Below are 20,444 nucleotides of genomic sequence, written 5' to 3' on the forward strand. Positions count from 1 at the left end.
GGTAAAATCTAAGAACTTTGCAAAATTCCAATTACTCTTATTTTATTTATAGATATAAAGAGAATTGACATTCTTTTCTTATGTCGTGTTTACAGATATTTTGGACAATTCACAATCTATTTTTGTTTAAATATCGGTCTGTATTAATTTTCGGTTGATCTGGCACATCCTGCGGAGCGTGGCGTCGGCGAGACGTCAATACGAAATCTGAAACTATTTTCGAGGATTGATACCGGTACGATTTCACTGAGCGTGGCTTTCATGAACGCATATTATATTATTATGACACCCGATATTCTAAAGACGCGGGGGAGTGTAATCGTTCTCCTATCGACACCATTATCACTGCACTGCATAAACATTAACTTTTATTTAATTTTAATTAGAGTTAAGAAACAAAGATTCTAAGTCTATTTTCTTCGATCAAATATTTACACGCTTGTTTTAGCTGGTTTTAGATTTAAAATTAATAAGAAACGATTGGAAAATATTCCAAAGTGGAAGAAACAAAGCGTAACATATTTAAAACGAAAATTTGATCGTTAATAAATCTGATAATTGATTTCGGAGAGAATTATTTTTCGGAGTGTTAAGCGTAAATGAAAGTCATTAAATTAAATTCAACTCTCCTGTCGGCCTTGCTTTTGTTTATTGAATAGGCGAAAAACAAAAGAGATTTAAACAGAAACATTTGTAACATACATTTGCGTTGCGATATAACTTAAACAAGCTTGCCCCAAATGCATAGTTATGACGTGTCCTTTATTACACACCAGCGAGATAATTATCTCATGAACACGGAAACTTGCCCGTTGTCATCCGGCTGCTGAGATTAAAGCCACTGCGCATTCTATACGCGTATTTTGCACGTTATATTTATTTACGAACGATGTTAATAATTTTACAAAATATACATTTTACAATTTCAATCTCTCGCAAATTAAATATAAAATGATGAAAAATAACCGCCTGTATACGTAACGCATTTGCATATCAGAGAGGATACACGCTTTCCGTTAGGCACGTGTAAAATTTGATACCAACCGAAAATACGAAGATTTTATATCAAAGGCGATATTATTTAATCCCACTTAATTTAATTGTGTCCGTAATTCCGCCCTATATTTTATTTTGCTTTATTTTATCGGTGTTTGATTTAATTTTCTATCTCTTTTCTCGCGACGTGAAAGGCAGCGAAACGCGTTAAAAGCGTTTATATAAATGGGAGAGGAGGGGGGGGGGGAGGTAACGTGGCGAAAATGGAAATGCGTTTTAACGATGATGGATTTTATCGGCCCGTCAGAATAGAACAAAATATCTATTCTATCTTTCGACGAGCCGCGTACGTCGCGAAATGAAATTCACCGTGTGACGGATATATACGCGACGTCTCGGCTGTCGATACGTTTACGTATACGCGTAATACACACGGCGAAATCCGCGAGGTATCGCGAATCACACACAACGGCATTTTAGCGAGTAGCGCGAGTAGCAACGCGCCGACGATGATTTCACGATTATCGGTGAATGTGTGCCGTATTCATGCTCGCGCGCGCGAGCATTGTCGGCGAATGTTGCGCAAACTCGAGAGTAGATAGTAAAATCGAGTTACCTACTTTGGGATCGGGATATCGAGAGATGCGGGAGCGGAGAATGCGAGTGCGTCGTGTATACACACGGAGAGGCTGGGATTTGTGTGTGTATGTGTATGTATGTGTGGTATGTGTGGTCGTGTGTACACGAGAAACGGCTCCCATGAATGAACCAGCGAGAGTCTCTCCGAGCGAGATTTGCTACTTTCAACGTGGCTGTGTTTCTATCAACTGTCTGCGTGCTGGGTGTCACTGGATCAGTGGGCCGAGATTTGCGAGCGGTTTCTTCGAGAATTTTAAATTGAATAAAATCGTAACTTTTTGTTTATTTTACACACATATTTATTTTATATATATATATATATATATATATATATATATATAAAATAAATAAAAAGATCACGAATTTATTCGATTTGTGATATATATGTGTGTATATATATATATATAAATTATCTTTTCTGCGTACAATATACAAAAAGAAAAAGATTATCTTTTTGAAAATTAAAGTATAATAATATTGTTTAATAATGCGAATTTAAATTTGATACGATTATACGAGATCTATTTTTGATCATCGACGTTGTAATTTCAATGTTTTTGATGTTATAAAAATATTATTTATTCAATTTTAATAGAACTTGTGGAATTTATCTTCTCTCATTATTACTTTAGTATTGCATTAGATCATATTAATTAATGAGACTATTTTACATAATGTTGAATATTTTTTTATAATATTTTTGAAATTCAGTTTTTTATCATATTTGATTTTAACTTGTATTTGATATTGACACAATATTGATAAGACTTTTTAAGAACATTAACATGTTTCATTGTTTAATCTCACTTTGTATAAGTGGAGCGATACTGTCGTTAGATTTATAAGACCCAATTCTTTATCGAGCTCAAGTCGAATAATCTATTTATTAGGTAATTTATATACTCCGATTAATGTTGACGTGTAGACATTTACTATTATTACGGACCGCGATGTTCTATTATTTAATTTGGTAAACGGATCGATTCCTTTATCGAATTTCGCTTAAATTTATATTACAAACCGAACTCCCCAACAATCGTCGCCTTAATGCGAATTCTGTTCAAACAATTTCAATTTCTTGCGGATACATTCTTGCGGAAATGCGCAGCGTAGTATTCGCAAACTGCTAAACTGCGGAGGCTAGTTTACGATGCAAATCGAATGACAGAATCAATTATCTCTTCATTCGACTGTAACTTTATGGCTGGTTGGAAACAACAACGGGTAAAACCGAGGAAGAGAAAGAAGCCGCTTCTGCCTTACGGCAGAAATTGGCGTACGCGACGCGTTAAGAAATGGAAAATTAACCGCGAGAAGCAGGCCTCTTATCTGTTCGTTCGCGAGAAGACGTAAATTGCATTCGGTTCTTAACGGCTGTCGAGCGTCGCTTTAAATCGCTTTAACATCACGAATTGTACTCGCCGAATTATGGTTATTACTTTACGATCGATACGCGCCTTCGGAGAAATCCCGATTGCTAAAAATATTTTTATCTGATAGTTCATTAATTACACAAATTGTCCTCGTGTCCGCGTGTGTGTGTTCTTTAAATTAGGAATAATTTACGATCTAATAATTTCTTAATTTCTTAAATCGACGAGCGTAAAACGCTCTCCATAAAAGTGCGACGCGACTACTTAATTATCAGGAATCATTTATTAAACGTTTATTTGAATTGGGTATGCCTCTCGTATATATTATGCGGTATTGGAAATCATTAAAACGAAATGTCGAACGGAACGGGATTACCCGCGATGATGTTTACTGCAATTTTATGGTAGGAGTGCTCTAGCTCGCAAGCGCGTTAAATTAAAATTGCATCGTGTATTTCACGACGGGCGGATTAATCGGGCAATTAAACAATCACGTGCGCAACGTTCGTAAATCAAACGCTGATGAGTTATATTATACGATTCGGCGAGGTTTCGCAACGGGATCCGGACTTTCGGTGCGACTTACGCATCGACGTCGCCGGAACGGAGATTCAGAGAGAAAGTTCTTTTAACGCTCTTTACGCGCCATGCCGACGCGACGCGTTGTGTACAACGTAACAGGATATGCGTATTGTAATATAATGAGAGACACGCGTGTAACAATTTCGACTTGTCTTTATTCCGTGACATTCAGTTCCCTTTGTGCTACTTGTGTTCGACCAAAGAGCATAAAGAGATAATGAGCAATCCTTCTTCTTTACTCTCATGTTTTTGCTTAAAGTTTAACAAATTTAGAAATTAAGAAAAAGAAGGTGGTGGTAGATTTGAAATGAGACGATAAATTAAGTTTGAAGTAATATATTCTACATAGACGTTACAAAATAAATTAATATATATTTACATGAAATTATTAATTGGCGAAATGAGCAAATTTTAATTTTGTTCTTTGAATATCAAATGAAACCATAAAGAAAAGGAAACAATTAAATATTATGCCAATTGTGGCTTATTCGCTGTTACGCTAACGAGATAGAGTTAATGAACATTATATAATAATTTTGCATATTTAAGCGAATGAAGTTTCTAACGACGCGTAATGCAAATGTAACAGTTTCCACAAGTATATGCGGGCCGTTCACGTATCGTCACGCGGAATTGCAAAATCGAAATTCTATGGAAAAAAAAAAAAACGTGCCGTTCGTTTTGTTTCACGTGCTACAGCACGTTACTTTGGTCGACGTTTCAATTAAGGCTTGCCGCGTTTAGCGGTTAAACGCGCCGGTGAAAATACGAAGAGTCCGCGGAGAGGAGTAACTCACTTCGCGAAAGTGATTCGATAACGCTTACAGCCGGCGGCGAGTCACTTTTACCGGCGCTGCCAATGCAGAAGTCGGCGGGAATTGACGGGTATCCGCCGCGTTGAATAAACGATACGGCTGGTTCTACGACACCGCGAACAATGCCGTCCCCGCGGCAGTAAGTGCCTCCACCTACACAAATATTGATATGATATGCACGACTGCAAGCTCGTTCGTACAGACGGCTCGTTAAGGCGAAATCGTAATTATTATACGACGACGACGACGACGACGACGAGGAGGAGGAAGATGAAGATGACGCGATGAGGATCAGCCGTGGATCATCCGTGGAAATGCGAGGTTAGGTTTTTGTTTCAGTGTTCGGTGAATGTAATTGAATTGAAAGAAAACAAGAGTAAAGCGCTTGTTGTTGCGGGTAATTTTTGAGGAGGAAATAATAGGAAAACATTGATAAAAAGAGCGAAAAAAATAGTAATGAAAGAGTATATACGTTGTTTGCATAAATATTATTGCGGGGATGCTAGAATGTTGCTTTTATTTCAAAATTTAATTAATCGTTGAAAATTGCGTCTATATTGAAATTATTACCCCGGGTCACAAAAATACGAGATATAAGGGATGTAAAATTCGGAGATATAAAACACAAGATACAAATTGCAGAATACGATCTGCAAAGCGTAAAATTATTATTAATGTTAACCATATTCGACAGTCAAACCACGCACTTTGCGCACCGCGACGGATTCGCATTTTTTTTACCTCGCCTCACGTCGATTTCCTCTGAATTCGTCTTCATCGTCGCCGTCGTCGCTGATTCGAATAACGCCTACGCGTGCATCGACGGCACCGGCCGACCGGCCAACCTGCGTTTTCCGCACAGTCGTGTCGTTAAGTAGGATAATAATCGCCACGGTCGTCGCATCGCGCCCACCCGCCCGCTCATTCGCTCGCTCGTGCGCGCCTCATTCTCGGTGTGTAATTAAATATCGCTCAAACCGTCGCGCGCGACAATCATCCTCGTCACGCGCGAGTGCATCGCGATCCGGGGGAAATTGCTTCGCGCGTCACGCCACGCGGAATCGCGCATTACGGTTCCTTCTGTGATTTTCTGGCGAGGCGAGAGGCCGATGAGCGCGCATGTAATCGCGGCTCATCGGCTGGATGACGTGAGCGCGAGAATCTTTTTTGTTGCTCATCGAAACTGCAATTTCCACTAACATGCATATCGGGAGATATATATCGGGGGAGGGAAATGGAAATGGATATGCAATAAGGAAAGGAGTTTGAAAGTGTTGGGGGGACGCTCTCGCGACTTTTTTTTTATCATTTCCCTGTGAAAATGGAACGTACGGTTCCGACCCGTCATTATTTCGCTAATGTATGTGTGTTTAAAAACGTGTTTGAGACGTAATTTGCGATTACATGTATCTGTTATGTATGTTGAAGTACCTCGTTTCCAAGTATTTTCTTTTACTTTTTTCTTCGAAACATCGCGGTAGAATATCCGATAAAAATTGCAATGTTGAACGTTGTGTATTGCGAAATGATCTTTTAAGTAGATTCCTCGAAAGAGATCGTCCGTTTGAGCTTGCGCGTGATTTTATTCTTTTTGTGTCTATCGCCTTTGATACAAGGATTTTTTTTTTTTAAATAACACTTGAAGTAAAGTGTGTTCGATCAGTTTTCGGATGTTGCTTTGGCGTCGCGTGACAGGTACGTGACGAGATTAAGGGAAGTTTTTGTGAAAAATAGATCGGCAGGGCACTTACCCTCGTTGATGAACGACACGCGATACGTGCTGGTCGATCAACCCGAGAACCTTTATTCTTAATTGCAACACATATCCTACGCAACACTTTCACGTTTCGGCAGAGACAGTGATTCTCGACTTTTTTTTTTTAACTTTGTAATTTCTACTTTGCACTTTCGGATATAATCGTACAGTGTATTTCGCAAAGAAGCCCGTGAAGAAAATTACACGCGGACTGGTTAAGCGAAATTAGCTATCCAAGGCTGTCCATGAAAGTCGCCATTACAATGTTGAGAAACTAAGTCTTTTTTTCTATCGAGGACGAAAGGAAATATCGAGACTGTGTCGATCTATGTACGTATCGACATACCGCAAAAATAAAATGTTGAAGTAAATTTAGAAATTGCACGGAGCTAACTTGAAACAATCGGTCATTCCAGCTTAACAAACTTTAACAATTATTTCCATTTTGATGGATTTCACATTTTAAACGAAGATTCTTTAATTTTTAAAAAATTTTTATTATTTTTGTTTAATATATTTTTTTTAAATTTCGCTTTTCATTCTTCGAACGTAAAAGAGTTTTTTACAAAATATTCGAATTTTAAGATTTAGATTTCTTAGATCATAAAATAAGAGAACAAGTTAATTAGATAATAAGCGAATATTTTTGTTAATAAGCAAAATAATCTTAAAATTTATTAAGGCACACATTGCTAGTATAACTTGACTACAATAAGATATTTCTTTAATTTAAAAAAATTTTTATTGTTTTTGTTTCTAACATATTCTTTTAAGTTTTTCGTTCTTCGAGTATAAAAGAGTTTCTTAGATCAAATATTCGAATTTTAAAATTTGGACCTTTCAGACTAGTCTACTCTAAATTAAATTTAAAAAAAATTTAAATTCGGATGGTTATTGTAAAATCAGAACGAATTAATTAGAATAATAAGCGAATATTTCTTTTAGTAAAATGTTAAAATTTAAGGCACACGTTTGGTAGTATACGTCTGCACTCTAATATTTCGGTAACCGGAACGTACCATTCCGTCGGGCTGAAACGATTTAGGTGGTCCTGCAAGTCGTCCGACCGGGTCCTTGGGTACCTTCGCGTCCAATCGGGGCGCGCAGGCCCTTTTTTCGCCGGCGAAAACGATCGATCCGCACCATCCCGGCATTGTGGATTACGTAACCGGCCATTGGTGCTCTACAAGCGCGGGCCTAAAATCACCGCCTCACCCCCGCGTCCTGTGGCCTCTTTCGCTCCCTCCCCCTCCCCTCCCCCCCCGCGCCACCGTTCTCCGGCTATATTCTCCATCCCCCCGTAACGTCGCCCCCATGACGCAAAGACGCGAGTTACGTCATCGCGGAGTCGCGTCGTGTCCGTCGACATGGCAACTCGATGCGCGTGCGATCTGCCACCCTCGTCACCCCTTCCTGTCGCCATTCCCTCGCGTCGCGTCCACGTCGTTGTCGTGTTTACCATTAGCATATCTCATCTCATCCGCCATGCTCGGGCTACAGGTATTAAATATCATTCCGCGGATTCCACCCTCATTCTTTTCTCCTTCACCTTCCATCTTCCTCCCGCCCATCGCTCGACGACGAGGAGGAGGAGGAGGAAGAAGAGGAATGAATTTGAATTTTTTCCCCCTCGCTATGCCACCTACCATTTTGCATTGTGACGTCAACGCAGGAACAAGCGGTGGAGCTTTTATTCTCTCTCGCGATTTAGATGCGGGAGTTTTTCGTTGATGAAGTTATTACGGTTCGCTGGGTCGGGGAAGAGCGAGACGGGAAAGAACGAGAGGCGTGGGAAATAGGAGAATCAATTTGGCATTACGATTGTCAAAGGGACAATTGAGGGAATAAACTCTATTTTCGAAAAATACTTTACGCGAGAGAGCACTTTGCCATGGTGTGTCAAAGTTCTCCATGTGTTCGAGGAATTCGCCTGAAGTGCAGCTCAAAGCGCATTTGTCACCGGGGACCTGTTGATCTAATCCTTTTCGCGTTTGACGCCAAGTTGATGGCGTCCGATTAAATTTGTCAACGTATCCATGATCAGAACGAATGATCCTCCAGAATAAAGTGCCCTTAAAAAATTTAACATCGATTTAAAATTTGATGGCAGACGTATGAAGAATCCCAATTAGAGCTATTTAGGCAGCTTTAAATCTCGACTTTTAGAAAAAAAATCTAAAAATAATATTTTGAATGAGATAAAAAAAAATATTAAAAAATTGTCTATATTGGGATGATTAATCTTTTGTTAATTATGAAAATATATTATTGTTTTTTTAGATAGCTTTAAATCTCAATTTTTGTTTCCAGCAAAAAAATCTAAAATTAATATTTTGGATAAAACCAAAAAGTAATATTTATCATCTGTATTGATTTTATCATTTTGAGGGAAGTCGCGCATGCGAGACGCATATTTATAACTTGAGTGTTACGTTAATTTTCGAAAATAAATTTATTAGGTGAATGTTATACACGGAGCAATTAACGAATGATTTAAACGATGATAATTCAAATTTACAGCGTATCATTAAATAACAATTATATAACTGAAAATTGTATAAGGTATACATTACGCGAGATATTACAGTTTTCGGAATGATTTTACGAGATTGATACATTGCAAATGAGCAGTTGAGAATCGCGTGTCTGACAAGTACATCCGTTACTATAATACTTTCCGCGCCACGTGCAAGATTAGATCTAGCTCAATAAAACGATTGTCTTTTTCTCTTGGGATTTTTTTTTTTTTTTTTTTTTTTCATAAGTCACAAGGGCGTGTCTCAATTTCGTAGGGGATACGACAATGAACAAGGTGTAGCATTGTCGACGTTAAAATCCTCGCTTGATTGATTGTGACGTACAAACACGTGTCTCAGTATGCTCCGCTTTCAATTTCAACCGAGGAGACACGTCCTTCCGAGAGCCCCAAGTACGTGATCTATCATCGTCATCTTACCGGCGAACCGGCAGATATTGAACATCGAAATCTATTTTTATAAAGAAATACGTACACGTGCGGAAAGGAAAAAGAAAAGTTACAGATTCTCGGAAAATATATTTTAACTTAATATTGAACTTTGCTAAATTTTAAATGATTTCATCCTATAATTTCAATTTTTTCAGATATCTTATATAAATTTTGTAAAATGAGAATGTCTTATAGTATTTTTTGAAATAAGAATGTCTCATACTTATAGATTCTTGAGGAATATATTTTTAACTTAATATTGAATTTTGAATGATTTCATCTCCTACAATTTCAATTTTTGGATATCCTATATAAATTTTTGAAATAAGAATGTCTTATCAAATTGCCAAATTTTAATAAAATTGTCTAAAATTGTTTCTAAAATTGATTTGACATTTCCTGTGGAAAAATTGACATTGACGTTGAATGTAAGTATGGTAAAATATTATAAATATTGTATATGATAAACGAAATTTGCACAGGAAGTGTCATGAGGAATAATTCAGAAATATCATAAAATTACTTACGTAGCATAATTAGCGTCCCATTTATATCTTAATTTAAAGGCCTTGAAATAAAGTAAATTGAATTAAACGCGGTCCAAGATGTACTTTCGAGCATTAAGACACACGTTTACTTAAAAAAAAAAAAAAAGTTCACGAGTCGTTACCAAAACGAACGCAGTCCGAACGGGGAAAAAAATCACCGATCAGCGTATAGTTTGGTATTCTGGAATTATTTCGTCGAGATTAAATTCGTCGCACAATATTGCCACATATTGTCAGCGAGTTTCGTCGGCGAGCTAGTTTTCTTCGATACAAAGGGTACGCGATCCGAATCCCTAATAAAAGGGCAAAGAAGGACGGCAGTGTGGTGGAAGGATGACAATCTAAGGTGACTAGATTTACAAAAGGGTTATATTACAGTCTGAAGTTTCTTTCTTCTCTGATGAACAAACTTATTTTTATTTAGTTACGCAGCGTAAAAAGAATTATCTTAGAAATATTTTAGTCTGCTCTACGTAAAGTAAATCCATTTCGAGAGAAATTTAATCGAAATTACAAATTATAGTTATTGTTGGAGAATTAGCGGAGCATTTGGACCATCAAAATCAAATGGACGGTGTAATGTGTTGGACCAACCACACACACACACACACGCATATTCCCGCCACGCATTTAGCACTGAATGTGCTTATTCCGATTCTCATCTCACGCTGACATTGACCGCGATCTTCGCGTTAAGCAAACAAAACTTGGATCAGATCGCGTTTGTCACATTTAGTGCTGAATGTACGGCGAGCGTTACGGGCCAATATTTCCCCGTTGCTCACCCGATCTTTAGAACGTTCCACTTTTCGAATGTTAAAAATAAGGTACTTGCACAATTTCAGTTAAAAAAAGACTGTCGACAAAGAGGAATAGAATTTTTCGAGCCGAGTAAAATGTTCTAGCTTTTTAGGTAACGCCCTTCTCTGATCGTGCTTCAAAGCAGCAAATTAACAATAATAACGGTGTTTAAACGGTATTATTAGTTTTCCTTTTATTTTAGTCATTAATTTAATTGCCTAAAGACGAAGATATTTCTTTGTCGAAAGATCAAGCTTTTTTTTTTTTAACGTGCATTTCATGGCCTTCAAGATTCGAAGCTTAGGATCGAATTTGGTCACCGTGTCACGTTCACCGCTCGCGCCGGGGACATCGGCTGCTTTCACCCAGTAACTGAATTCACTTTCAAAATTATCATCGCTCCTTCGTCAACGGAAGATACGGCGCGTCGTGTTCGTCGGGAATGTCTTGAGCGAGAAAATTGGGATGTACCCGTTGACCGTGGTATGTGTGTCAACGCGAGAAACGGATTTTTTTTCGGATAAGAAAAGTGCTCAAAATACGTCCCAGACTAGAAAGACTAGATCTTTAGAGTATTACATAAGTGTCAAAGAATGCTTGCAACCAGCATGACGAGCTTAATGGTTTCAGATAAGCGGCACAATGGCACGATACGGTCAGTGTACGATGCATAAAGAAGAAACGGGACAATAATAAAATCGATACGTGACTTGGAAATTACATTGGGCAATAGAAGATTAAATCGCATACAAACGATCGGAATAGTATCTCATATAATTCAAATGTTATGCAAGCCGCGCAACTTTATGCAATTGGGACGAACGAAAAAGGTAGGCGAAGCTTTTGAAGTTCCTTATAAAAATGCGGGCCGCTCCGTACGCTATCTTTGTTCCTTACATAAACATTGTGCAAGACACCGGTATCATGCAATTGCAATAAATAAAGCTAAGAATAGCGTTGATATTTGCGTCGCTCCGCGAGTTCCGTTCGCCTTGTATTGTGCGCGCGATGCGGACTTTCTATTTCGCCGATGGTATGAATCAACTTTGCGACGCGAAGGCTAAGAGAAAAAGAAACGTACGACATTTTAGGGTTTCTATCCCCTTGCGTCCCGGTGATAAAGGAGGGCACGCGGGTGTGAACCTGAACTCCGTAGGAAGACTGGAGCGGCGAAAGGTGTATACAGAATACCTCGAATCTACCGGGTGTATTTCTTACAATTGTGAGATCTCAATTGTGAGATGGGATCTTTTAGGAAAAGTTTAACACTCTCATTATTATTAGTAAGAACATTTTTGTAGTTGTTGTAATTTCAGCAGAAAAATAAGAACGGAATTGTATAATATATAATTTCACAAACAAAGGAAATTTTTTTTATAATCTATAATTTTTAGTTATCTATAAATAAGATGTTTACTATTTGGAAAAATCTGGAAAATTTGAAATTCTCTGAAAATTTATGCCTTAAATAATCAGGGGATTTTACCAGGGAATTATTTTGAAGTTATTTTGAAGTTTCTAAATATTTTGTCTATATTATTGTCTATATTATATATGATCAGGAGTTTATCTGAATGATAACACCTATCTACTCTAAACTTTAAATATTGATTTTATGACTAATTCAATAATCATTATTGAAGATAACGATTTCGTGTTAAGTGCAGTATTGTTTAAAAAACTATAAAGGCGAATATTTATTTTAATAATTTCATAAAAATTGAATTTTGTACTGTACATTACATAATTTTTAGCTTGCGGCTTTTAAAAATAGAATTTGAAAATGTTATGCAATACAAAATATTTATTTTTTTAGTAAAATCCTTATAATTTTTTTCAAAATCAATATTCGAGCGATTTTTTATTTTATTTTACGATTTATAAACTTTTATGAATAGAAAATATTAAGGACTTTGTACAAAGATATCTTTATTCCTAAAATTCATAAAAAAATATTTTTATTTATCTTGAAATTTTTGACAAATTGCCTTGGAAATCAGGGAATCCTCGGGGAATTTTGATTTCGAGTTTGAGTAGACAAGAATGATTTTGAAGGATAGTAATTTGCAGGAAAGTAAATTGAGATATTCCTAAAATAGCGCGATTGTAATTATTTATGCGGTTTGTCATGGAAAGTTGCAAAACTCTTGATGTCTCCGAGAATCCGGTCGAGACGAAAGAAGACGATTTCCGGGACACCGTGTATACGCGAGCGGAGGGAACTCTGGTCGATGGCCGTGGCTGCGCTCGCGTCTGCAGAACAGTTTACAGCTGCATACCCGAGCTGGGGAAGTGTGTTACTACTCGAGCGTAACCGAGAGACCTCGACCAATTTAAATGCGCGATCGCCTTCTACGGATCGCCACTGACTCCGATTTGCGGTGTAGATTAACGTCTGACTTCGGGCCACGTCGACCCCGAGAGCACGTCAATCCGAAACTTGGTGACTTGACACGCGAGTAACGGTGCATTTCATTTCTGGATCGCCTTTTCGTTAAAAAATTGTTAAATTGGAAAATTTTTTTTGTCATCTACAAAATTCAGCCTCGTCGAAATATCGGACGCTATCGAATTCCATTGGCTGTGTTAATATAATAATAAATAATTTAAATAAGTAAAAATTACTTATTATAGTAAAAATGAAATTATTTGGAGATGACGGAAACTTGTAAAGATGTATTAAAAGAAAACGCTGGCGTTTTTTCAAACATGATTCTTGATTTCGGTAATAGATAGGGAAAGCGTTTCGAGAGAAGGATAAAATTTTACAATAAATTGAGTTAGCGCTACAAAAGGTAGCGCAAATGAAATTCCGAGAGAAAAAGTTCTTTCCAAGCTTCTCTTCCCTACACAAATCTCTTTCGTACACATTTCTTTCTTTCTTTCATTAATTTCTAATTTATACAATTGTAATACAACAACTTCTCTTCATTAATCAGTTTCCCTTTTTAATACTTTATATATATATTTTACACTATTTGGATTCTTATTTGAATTATTCGGAGTTTTCTCAAAATCTCTTGAAATATCGAAATCATTTTTTTTCTTTTTTTCTTTTTTTCTTTTTTTCTTTTTTTTTTTTAGACGAGCAGTGAATTTTTGTAAAATGGCCTCTCGTTCATTTCACGTACAAATATCTATGGAAAAAAAACGATGCGGTTCTCTTTATGTTTGGCGGATTGACAGACGTCAATCTTGGCAAGTATTCTCAGTCGATCCTCGCGATTGATACGCGATATCTTGCCATGTTTGATCACCGCGAGAACAGGTGTTCTCGTCCGTGAAAGTGCGAGTGTCACTCAGCATTGCGAATCTTTGTACAGGGTGTTCCAGAAATATCGCCACTCATGTTGATCGCAACACACTCGCCTTCGAAAAAAATTTTTAGTCGTTTATGAAGATAAATATTATCTTGATTTAACAAAGCTTGCGATTGAGAGTATGCCTGAATTATCACGATGTATTTGACACCGAACTGCAAATGAATCCGATAATAATTTACGTAGTGGGATATTAATAATGAGATAACAATGTTAATAAACAGTTAAGGAGCGCCATTTAAATTACGTTATTATGTATGAAATCCATAAATTAATAGAAAATTATGATAAATTATGCAATTTACGAAAACTAATGCGACGGGTAATAGCCAAATTAAATTTGAAAATGTTATGTGTAATATTCACATACAGGAGAATGATGTATCATTAAACACACATGCAATACACGCGCGCGCGCTACACACACACACACACACACACACAATTAGTTCTCTAAGACAAAAAACATTTGAATAATTTGAAATTTTAGATCATAAAATTTGCAAGTTTTTTTATGACCAAAGAACGACGAATACATTTTTATATCCCGTATATTCGAGCTATAATTAGTTCTAAATATGATCAAATCCAAAACTTTATATGATTAATATAAAGATCGTCGATACGAGATAAAGTACAGATACACGGTATGTAAAATGCGCGTGACAAGAGAGCGAGTTGTGCCAAAACGACACGTTTTACGACGATGACAGTCAAAATTAGTTAAGGCGATTAAACTAGAAAAATAAGCGGGCCGTTACGTTTCGCGCAATCGCGAAATTTATGCGCGCATAATTTATTTTTATTTCGGACGTAAGCATGGACTTTAATTCTCTGGCGAACATTAGGGGGGAAAAAAGGAGCGACGCCGAGTCCCGGAGTACTTTATGCGTCGAATCGCGTCATTTCGGTTATCGATATTAATTTCACGTTCACGCGTAGGTGTTACGTGCGTATTGCGCAGTTCGCCGCTGATCTTTCTCTTCTCTCCTCGATCCCTCTCTTCCTTTCTCTGTTCTTCGCGCTCCTTTCTTCGGAGATTACGGCCGCCGTTGCACTACGCCGAGAGTTCGCCGCTGGAAATACTTAAGTCGTTCGGAGATGCTGGCCACTTGCTATTCATGTCTTTCATTTATTCCACCGAGACGACGAAATTAAATTTCCCGCGGAATTTCTCGACGGACAAAGTGCGCGAGGAGTACGACATTATTAAAAACAAAACGGCATCCGAGGTATTAGGAGCGCGTACATGGGTGGCGGTGTTAACCTGTTTTTCCCCGGATTTTTCGACACCTGCATTTCACTTTTGACATTTCTTTCTTTGTCATAGATAAGTTGCTTTTTTTATCTATTTGCTTGCGCACTGTCAAATTAATAAAAATCTAGATTCAGAGATTATATCGAATAGCGAAGTAAAGAGTAAAGCGTAAACTGTGCGGAAAATCTTCTGGAATTAACCTTCGACTATGCTTTTTATACTGCTAGTCAGTATATCGATCAGAAACTCCAACGAAGCTCGCCTTACTTGTGATGATATATTTTTATACATACTGTAACACACTTAATTTTCTACAATTACCATGAAAATTGTAGGTTACGAATTGGTGTTAACTTATTGCATTTATTTTCATAAAATGTTGCATGCGTATTTAAAGAGGTACAAGGACCACTTTTATGGATTTTAAAAAAAACCGATCTTTATTTCTTGCAAAATGTGAACGTCGGGAATATTTTATTTACCACATATGCAATATTTATCACGTTGAATATTATTATAAAAAGAGCGTAGAATAATGTTCAAAACGCGATGCTAATTCACTCGCGTGAGATTTGTGTCGTGCATCGACGAATTTACAAGTTTATGTAAGACCGCGATTTTTTTTCGACATACCCTGAATAGAAATTCTACATATAAAGCACAACGTGATTTATATATTATTCAATTATTCTTGTTTCTATGTATTATTCAGATATTTTCGATTTTCCATGTAACGCTCCAATTTAAAAAAGACACGGGCCACTTATTTTTAAAAGTGCCGTCTCGCTTCGCGGAAGAGTCACACGATCGGCGATCTTCCACGCAATCATTTATCACTTTCTATCTTGCGCGCGATCCATTCATCATTTTCATTTTCCGCGCACCGTTTCATTTACATATCTATTATCTCTATCACATGCTTGTCGCCGAGACACGCGTGACTCTCGGCGTCGGCGACAAGCTCTCTTGATCAATAGCGCCCGTTTAAGCGTAAACATCCCTAAGCGGCTAGCCGACCGCTATTATCATCAAAACGCGATGCTAATTCACTCGCGGCTAGCCGACACCGCTATTAGGGATGTTGACGTTTTATCGGGGCTCGTCGCCACGCAGAGGTGCGTCGCGGAAGGGTTAAACGTTCGCGCGGGATTCCGGGCGAAGATAATAAAGCCCCGATGCACGGCGGTGGAAGGAAAGAGAGAAGGCCAGGCCGAGCCAGGCCGAGCCAGGCCAAGCCAGGCCAGGCGGGCAGGGGCAGGCGGCCACGGTTCGAACGCGCGCGCGTTTGCGCGCGCGATCCAGCGCGGCGCGGCGCGGCGCGGCACGACGCGAGGCGACGCGGCGCGCACGTCCGCGTTGCCGTCCGCGATCGCCCTGGCCTACTGACCTATATTACACGCGGGGTACAGGTCCCGCATATACGAGTCTCGACCCACAAGCGATACTCGGCCGCGCCAAGTCGGAGCGGGCCACGCCGCGGCCGTGTCGGTACCTGCTTTGTCTGCCTGTCTGCTGCCCGTTCGTTTCTGCATCTTCGTGCGTCAGCGAGACGTCTTCGGCCGTCTTCGGGGCTCCGGGGGAGATTGCGAGAGACGTGTGTGCAACTTGGTTGCGTGCGTGCGCGCGTGAGACGGGGAAAAGGAATCGCGCGACGACGATCGGACGGAGGATGATGATGATGATGATGATGACGCTCCGCGTTGGTGCCGCGGCGCGGGAATATGGAGCGTCAAGTGCGTCCCGCGCAAACGGTGATCATTCATCATTTAATGTTGTTCGGGAAGAAGTTAATCGAGTAATCGAGTAGAACGCGCGCGAGCACGAGGAGGATTGCCAAAGCACGTTGATGTGTGAAGTAACGAATGAAACGCGCTCGAGGCGTTAGAGCAAGACGCTTGACGTACAAGGAGCATCAATCGCACGTGCGTGCACGTTGTACACATTTGGCGCAACGCGGATATTTTTGTCAGAGTGATTGCTCTTCGTTCGTCAATGATCTCCGAAAGATTTTGGCAAATTTTTGAATGTTTTTGAAAGATGAAAGATGAAAGATGAAATGTTTCGTTCTCTCGATCGAGTTTAAATTTTCATTTCTGAAGAATTGTTTATATCTTCATCTTTGTGAAGAGTTAGCATCTTATTTTTTAAAACATTAATTTTATATTAGAATTCTGAATGCACCCCTAAAAGAGCTTAATCCACCCGAACTACTTTTATGAAGAAGCTCAAGAACTCTTAGGAGCGCGTTCAGAACTCTGACAAAAAATTAATTTAAAAAAAAAATGAGAGGCTAACTCCACAGAGATTATATTTTCCATTTCTCTTTTGATTGAACTTTTCTACAGTAATCCCTCTTATTCGACGATCCTGTCCAGGCGAGTTTCAATCCGAATCGTGAATGAAAGTTGATTCGGACAGTTCCTCGTTTACGTGGAACACTCTGTACGAGGGATAAGAGCAGTAGGTATTGCGCGCGTAACTTCCGCGATTGCATCGATTCGGCGTGCGGGACGGGCGAGCGGAAGTGTGTCAAGGACGATTGGAAGCGAAGGAATCGTATAGCTCGGCGGCCGCGCCGTGTTTCGCCCGCGTTCGCGCGATTCCTTCGTGATTGGCGAGGTGTAAGGCTTGAGTCGAGCCCAAGACTATCGTAGATAGCATGGAGAATTCACTACTCCGAGTATAAACGTTCCCATCGCAAGTGGAACACGAAGCGTCACGTTATCCGACTATCGATACCTCTGGAGATTATAGCGTGGGTACTTTCCGCTGGATACTCGAACGTCGATTGTCACGATGTATTACGCAAAAATAATTTTCACATTCATAAATAACTATTAATTATTAACGCTGTCAGTCACTGGCAATAATAACCGAAGATGTTAAATCTAATTCTTTCTACCGAATATATATTTTTGCTTCTTTTAAGTGATTATATTATAAGAGGGATATGGAGTATTAGAAAAATATGTAAAAAGTACAGAATTTAAATTTATAAAGATGTGTGAAAATCATTTGATTCATTTTAGGATATTATAATATAATGCTTCAGTTTAACTTTTGCATTTTTACGATAAAATGCAAATTGGACAAGCTTAATTCGACGTTTGCGCAAGAAACGTTACAGCATTGTTTAAAAAGAATTTAAAAAAAAAGAAATTTTTATCGTTCGAGAAGATTACCTAAGTATCATCTATTGAAATTAATTAATTAATTGATAATTGATACAGATATTGTGTCTCTATAATGAGATATTTTTTTACCTTTTATTCAATGTGATTTAGGAAAGACTCAGATCTTTATTCGATTAAGTGTATCTACGGCCGAGGAATGTTCGGTGATCATTCTAGATAATATCGGAAATTCAGATTTCGCTCGCGTCACACCGTACGGATGTTGACGTGACGCGAGTGAGCCGAGTGACGATCATTCGCGCGGCGCGGTGCGGCGGCGCGGTGCGGCGGCGCGGTGCGATGCGCCGCGTTGCGTCGGCGCTTGACGCGACGCGACGCGACGCACGAGTCCGACTATGCGTGTTCGAGCTCTTCGTGGTATCTATCCCGGTGTCTTCGGCACGCGCGTGCCGAATCCGCGTCAGTCTGTGCGCTCTCTCGGCCTCGACGACCGTGCGAATTCTTCTCGCGTAGCGACGACGGTTCGATCAAAGCGAGCTTAGTTGAATCACGTTGCGAAAGAAAGTCTCTAGTCTCTTGATGCGCGATCCAAAGAGAGATATCGAAGAGAGAGATACAGGTACAAAAGGTACAAAATGGTAAGGTAAAAGCTTTTTGTTAAGTGCGATAAAATAACGGAGGTAAAATCGAAGATCACGGAGAAATAATTGAAGATCACGAGTGAGGAAGCAACGTGGTACGTGGAGTGAGGATAATTTGTGAAGTCAAACGAAGGAGAAATACGGGTGAGACGTTCGGAGCGATCAAGATCGAAAAATCGCCGTCGCCAACTAGGTTAAGCAAAAATTTCGCCACATCTACCGTGTGTCGATTGCAAGCCGCTGTTCCAGTGTGTCCGCGTGTGCGTAACGGCCCGCCACACACGTGTATGTACGAGCGCGCACCAGCCTTCGCGCGCATACATACACCCTCACACATACGCGCCGTTCGTTCGGCGGCCAATGTAGACGAGGAGGGAGGAGGAGAGGAACAAAAAGAGGAGAGGTGGTCTATCGTCGGAGCGAGGAGCGTAGCACGAATGAGAGAAGGGAGGAATGGAAAGAGTGGAGGCTCTTAGACGCGGCACAAGAGGGGCATCACGGACCGCGGGTAGACGAGGGGGGTGAGAGGGACTCCGTGACAACTGGGTGACGGCTGCGTGGATACACGCCACTCGTGATGCAAGGTGCTTTCCTACGCGATAAGTGGTGACGTCGGCAGAAGTGCGAGAGCATTTCGAGACGACTTGCGCTACCGCGAGCGAGACGCGCGCGCGAGCGCACGCGCGTTTTCCCTCTCGCGGAGGAGAGCTGCAAATAGAGCGCCGGCTAGAGCGGTCCTGAAAAGAGAGGAAGAGCGATAGCGCGGAGAAATTCAGAAATTGCAGACGATTTCGAGGAGAGGAGACGGTGCTTAAGAAGACGATGATATCGCGATTTCTTTTTTATCGCGATTTGAATTTTTGAAACCTGAGATTTTTTTTCGAATAGCTATATATATTTCTCAACGATCGTGTGATTAAATTTTGAGTGATTTGAATTCTTTGTCACGGTGTTTCACGAGTGATTTCAATTTCGATTTCGAATCTTTGAGACGTTGGGAAAAATTGAAAATCTGTGAAATGAAGATATTGCACTTTGAAAGAATCATAAATATTGAAACGATCGGATCACTTGGGATTTATGTTGAATAGTATTTTGAAGGCGAGTTACATTTGCGAGTGCGGAGTGTCAAGTGACTGAAGCGGAGCTTTCTCGAATGCGTGCGGAATTGGTCGCAAAAATAGGCGGAAATCTTCAACAACACGAGTATCAACACGAGTGTTTGGTTTGTCGATCGAACTGCTGACAAGAATTTTCGAATGAGTTCCGCCTGGAAAGTCCGCGTCGGCGAATATTGATTCTATGCTCAGATTACGATTCTCGCGCAGGAAATTACGAATCCTCGAGGCAGCTATGAGATCGATCGTCGAAAAACATCGCAGTCTCGAAGAGTCATCGAGATCGCTGTACGTTCCGTCGAATCGGACTACGCGCTCAATGCTAAAGAAACGTTTGTACGATCGTGATGTCAGGAGTGTTAGTGTCTGCGAGTGCGAATAAAAGCGAAAGGCGAGAAAAATCTTCGATGATGGAGAAACGAAATGCGCGGTAAGCTCGAAGTGATCATTATTTAATCACGACAGCCGTCACGTCGACGTTTCGAATAAACGGCA

General features: G+C 39.7%; 1 protein-coding gene across 13 annotated transcripts in view; it reads left to right on the plus strand.

Moving 5' to 3' along the window:
• The window catches only part of LOC105433511 (uncharacterized), a 126,615-nt gene that overhangs the window by 56,308 nt on the left and 49,863 nt on the right, over positions 1 to 20,444 (plus strand). The window contains exon 1 of one of the 13 annotated variants that reach the window (XM_011648867.3): positions 18,625 to 20,379. The exons of the other annotated variants lie outside the window; for them this stretch is intronic. Within the exon in view, the coding sequence (XP_011647169.2) occupies positions 20,297 to 20,379 (83 nt within the window). The 5' untranslated portion in view covers positions 18,625 to 20,296. Of the gene's footprint in view, positions 1 to 18,624; positions 20,380 to 20,444 lie in introns of those variants that run through there. 13 annotated transcript variants of the gene reach the window in all.

This window comes from Pogonomyrmex barbatus, unplaced genomic scaffold (assembly GCF_055798465.1).
Source record: "Pogonomyrmex barbatus isolate J1 unplaced genomic scaffold, ASM5579846v1 scaffold14, whole genome shotgun sequence".
Taxonomy (NCBI): domain Eukaryota; kingdom Metazoa; phylum Arthropoda; class Insecta; order Hymenoptera; family Formicidae; genus Pogonomyrmex; species Pogonomyrmex barbatus.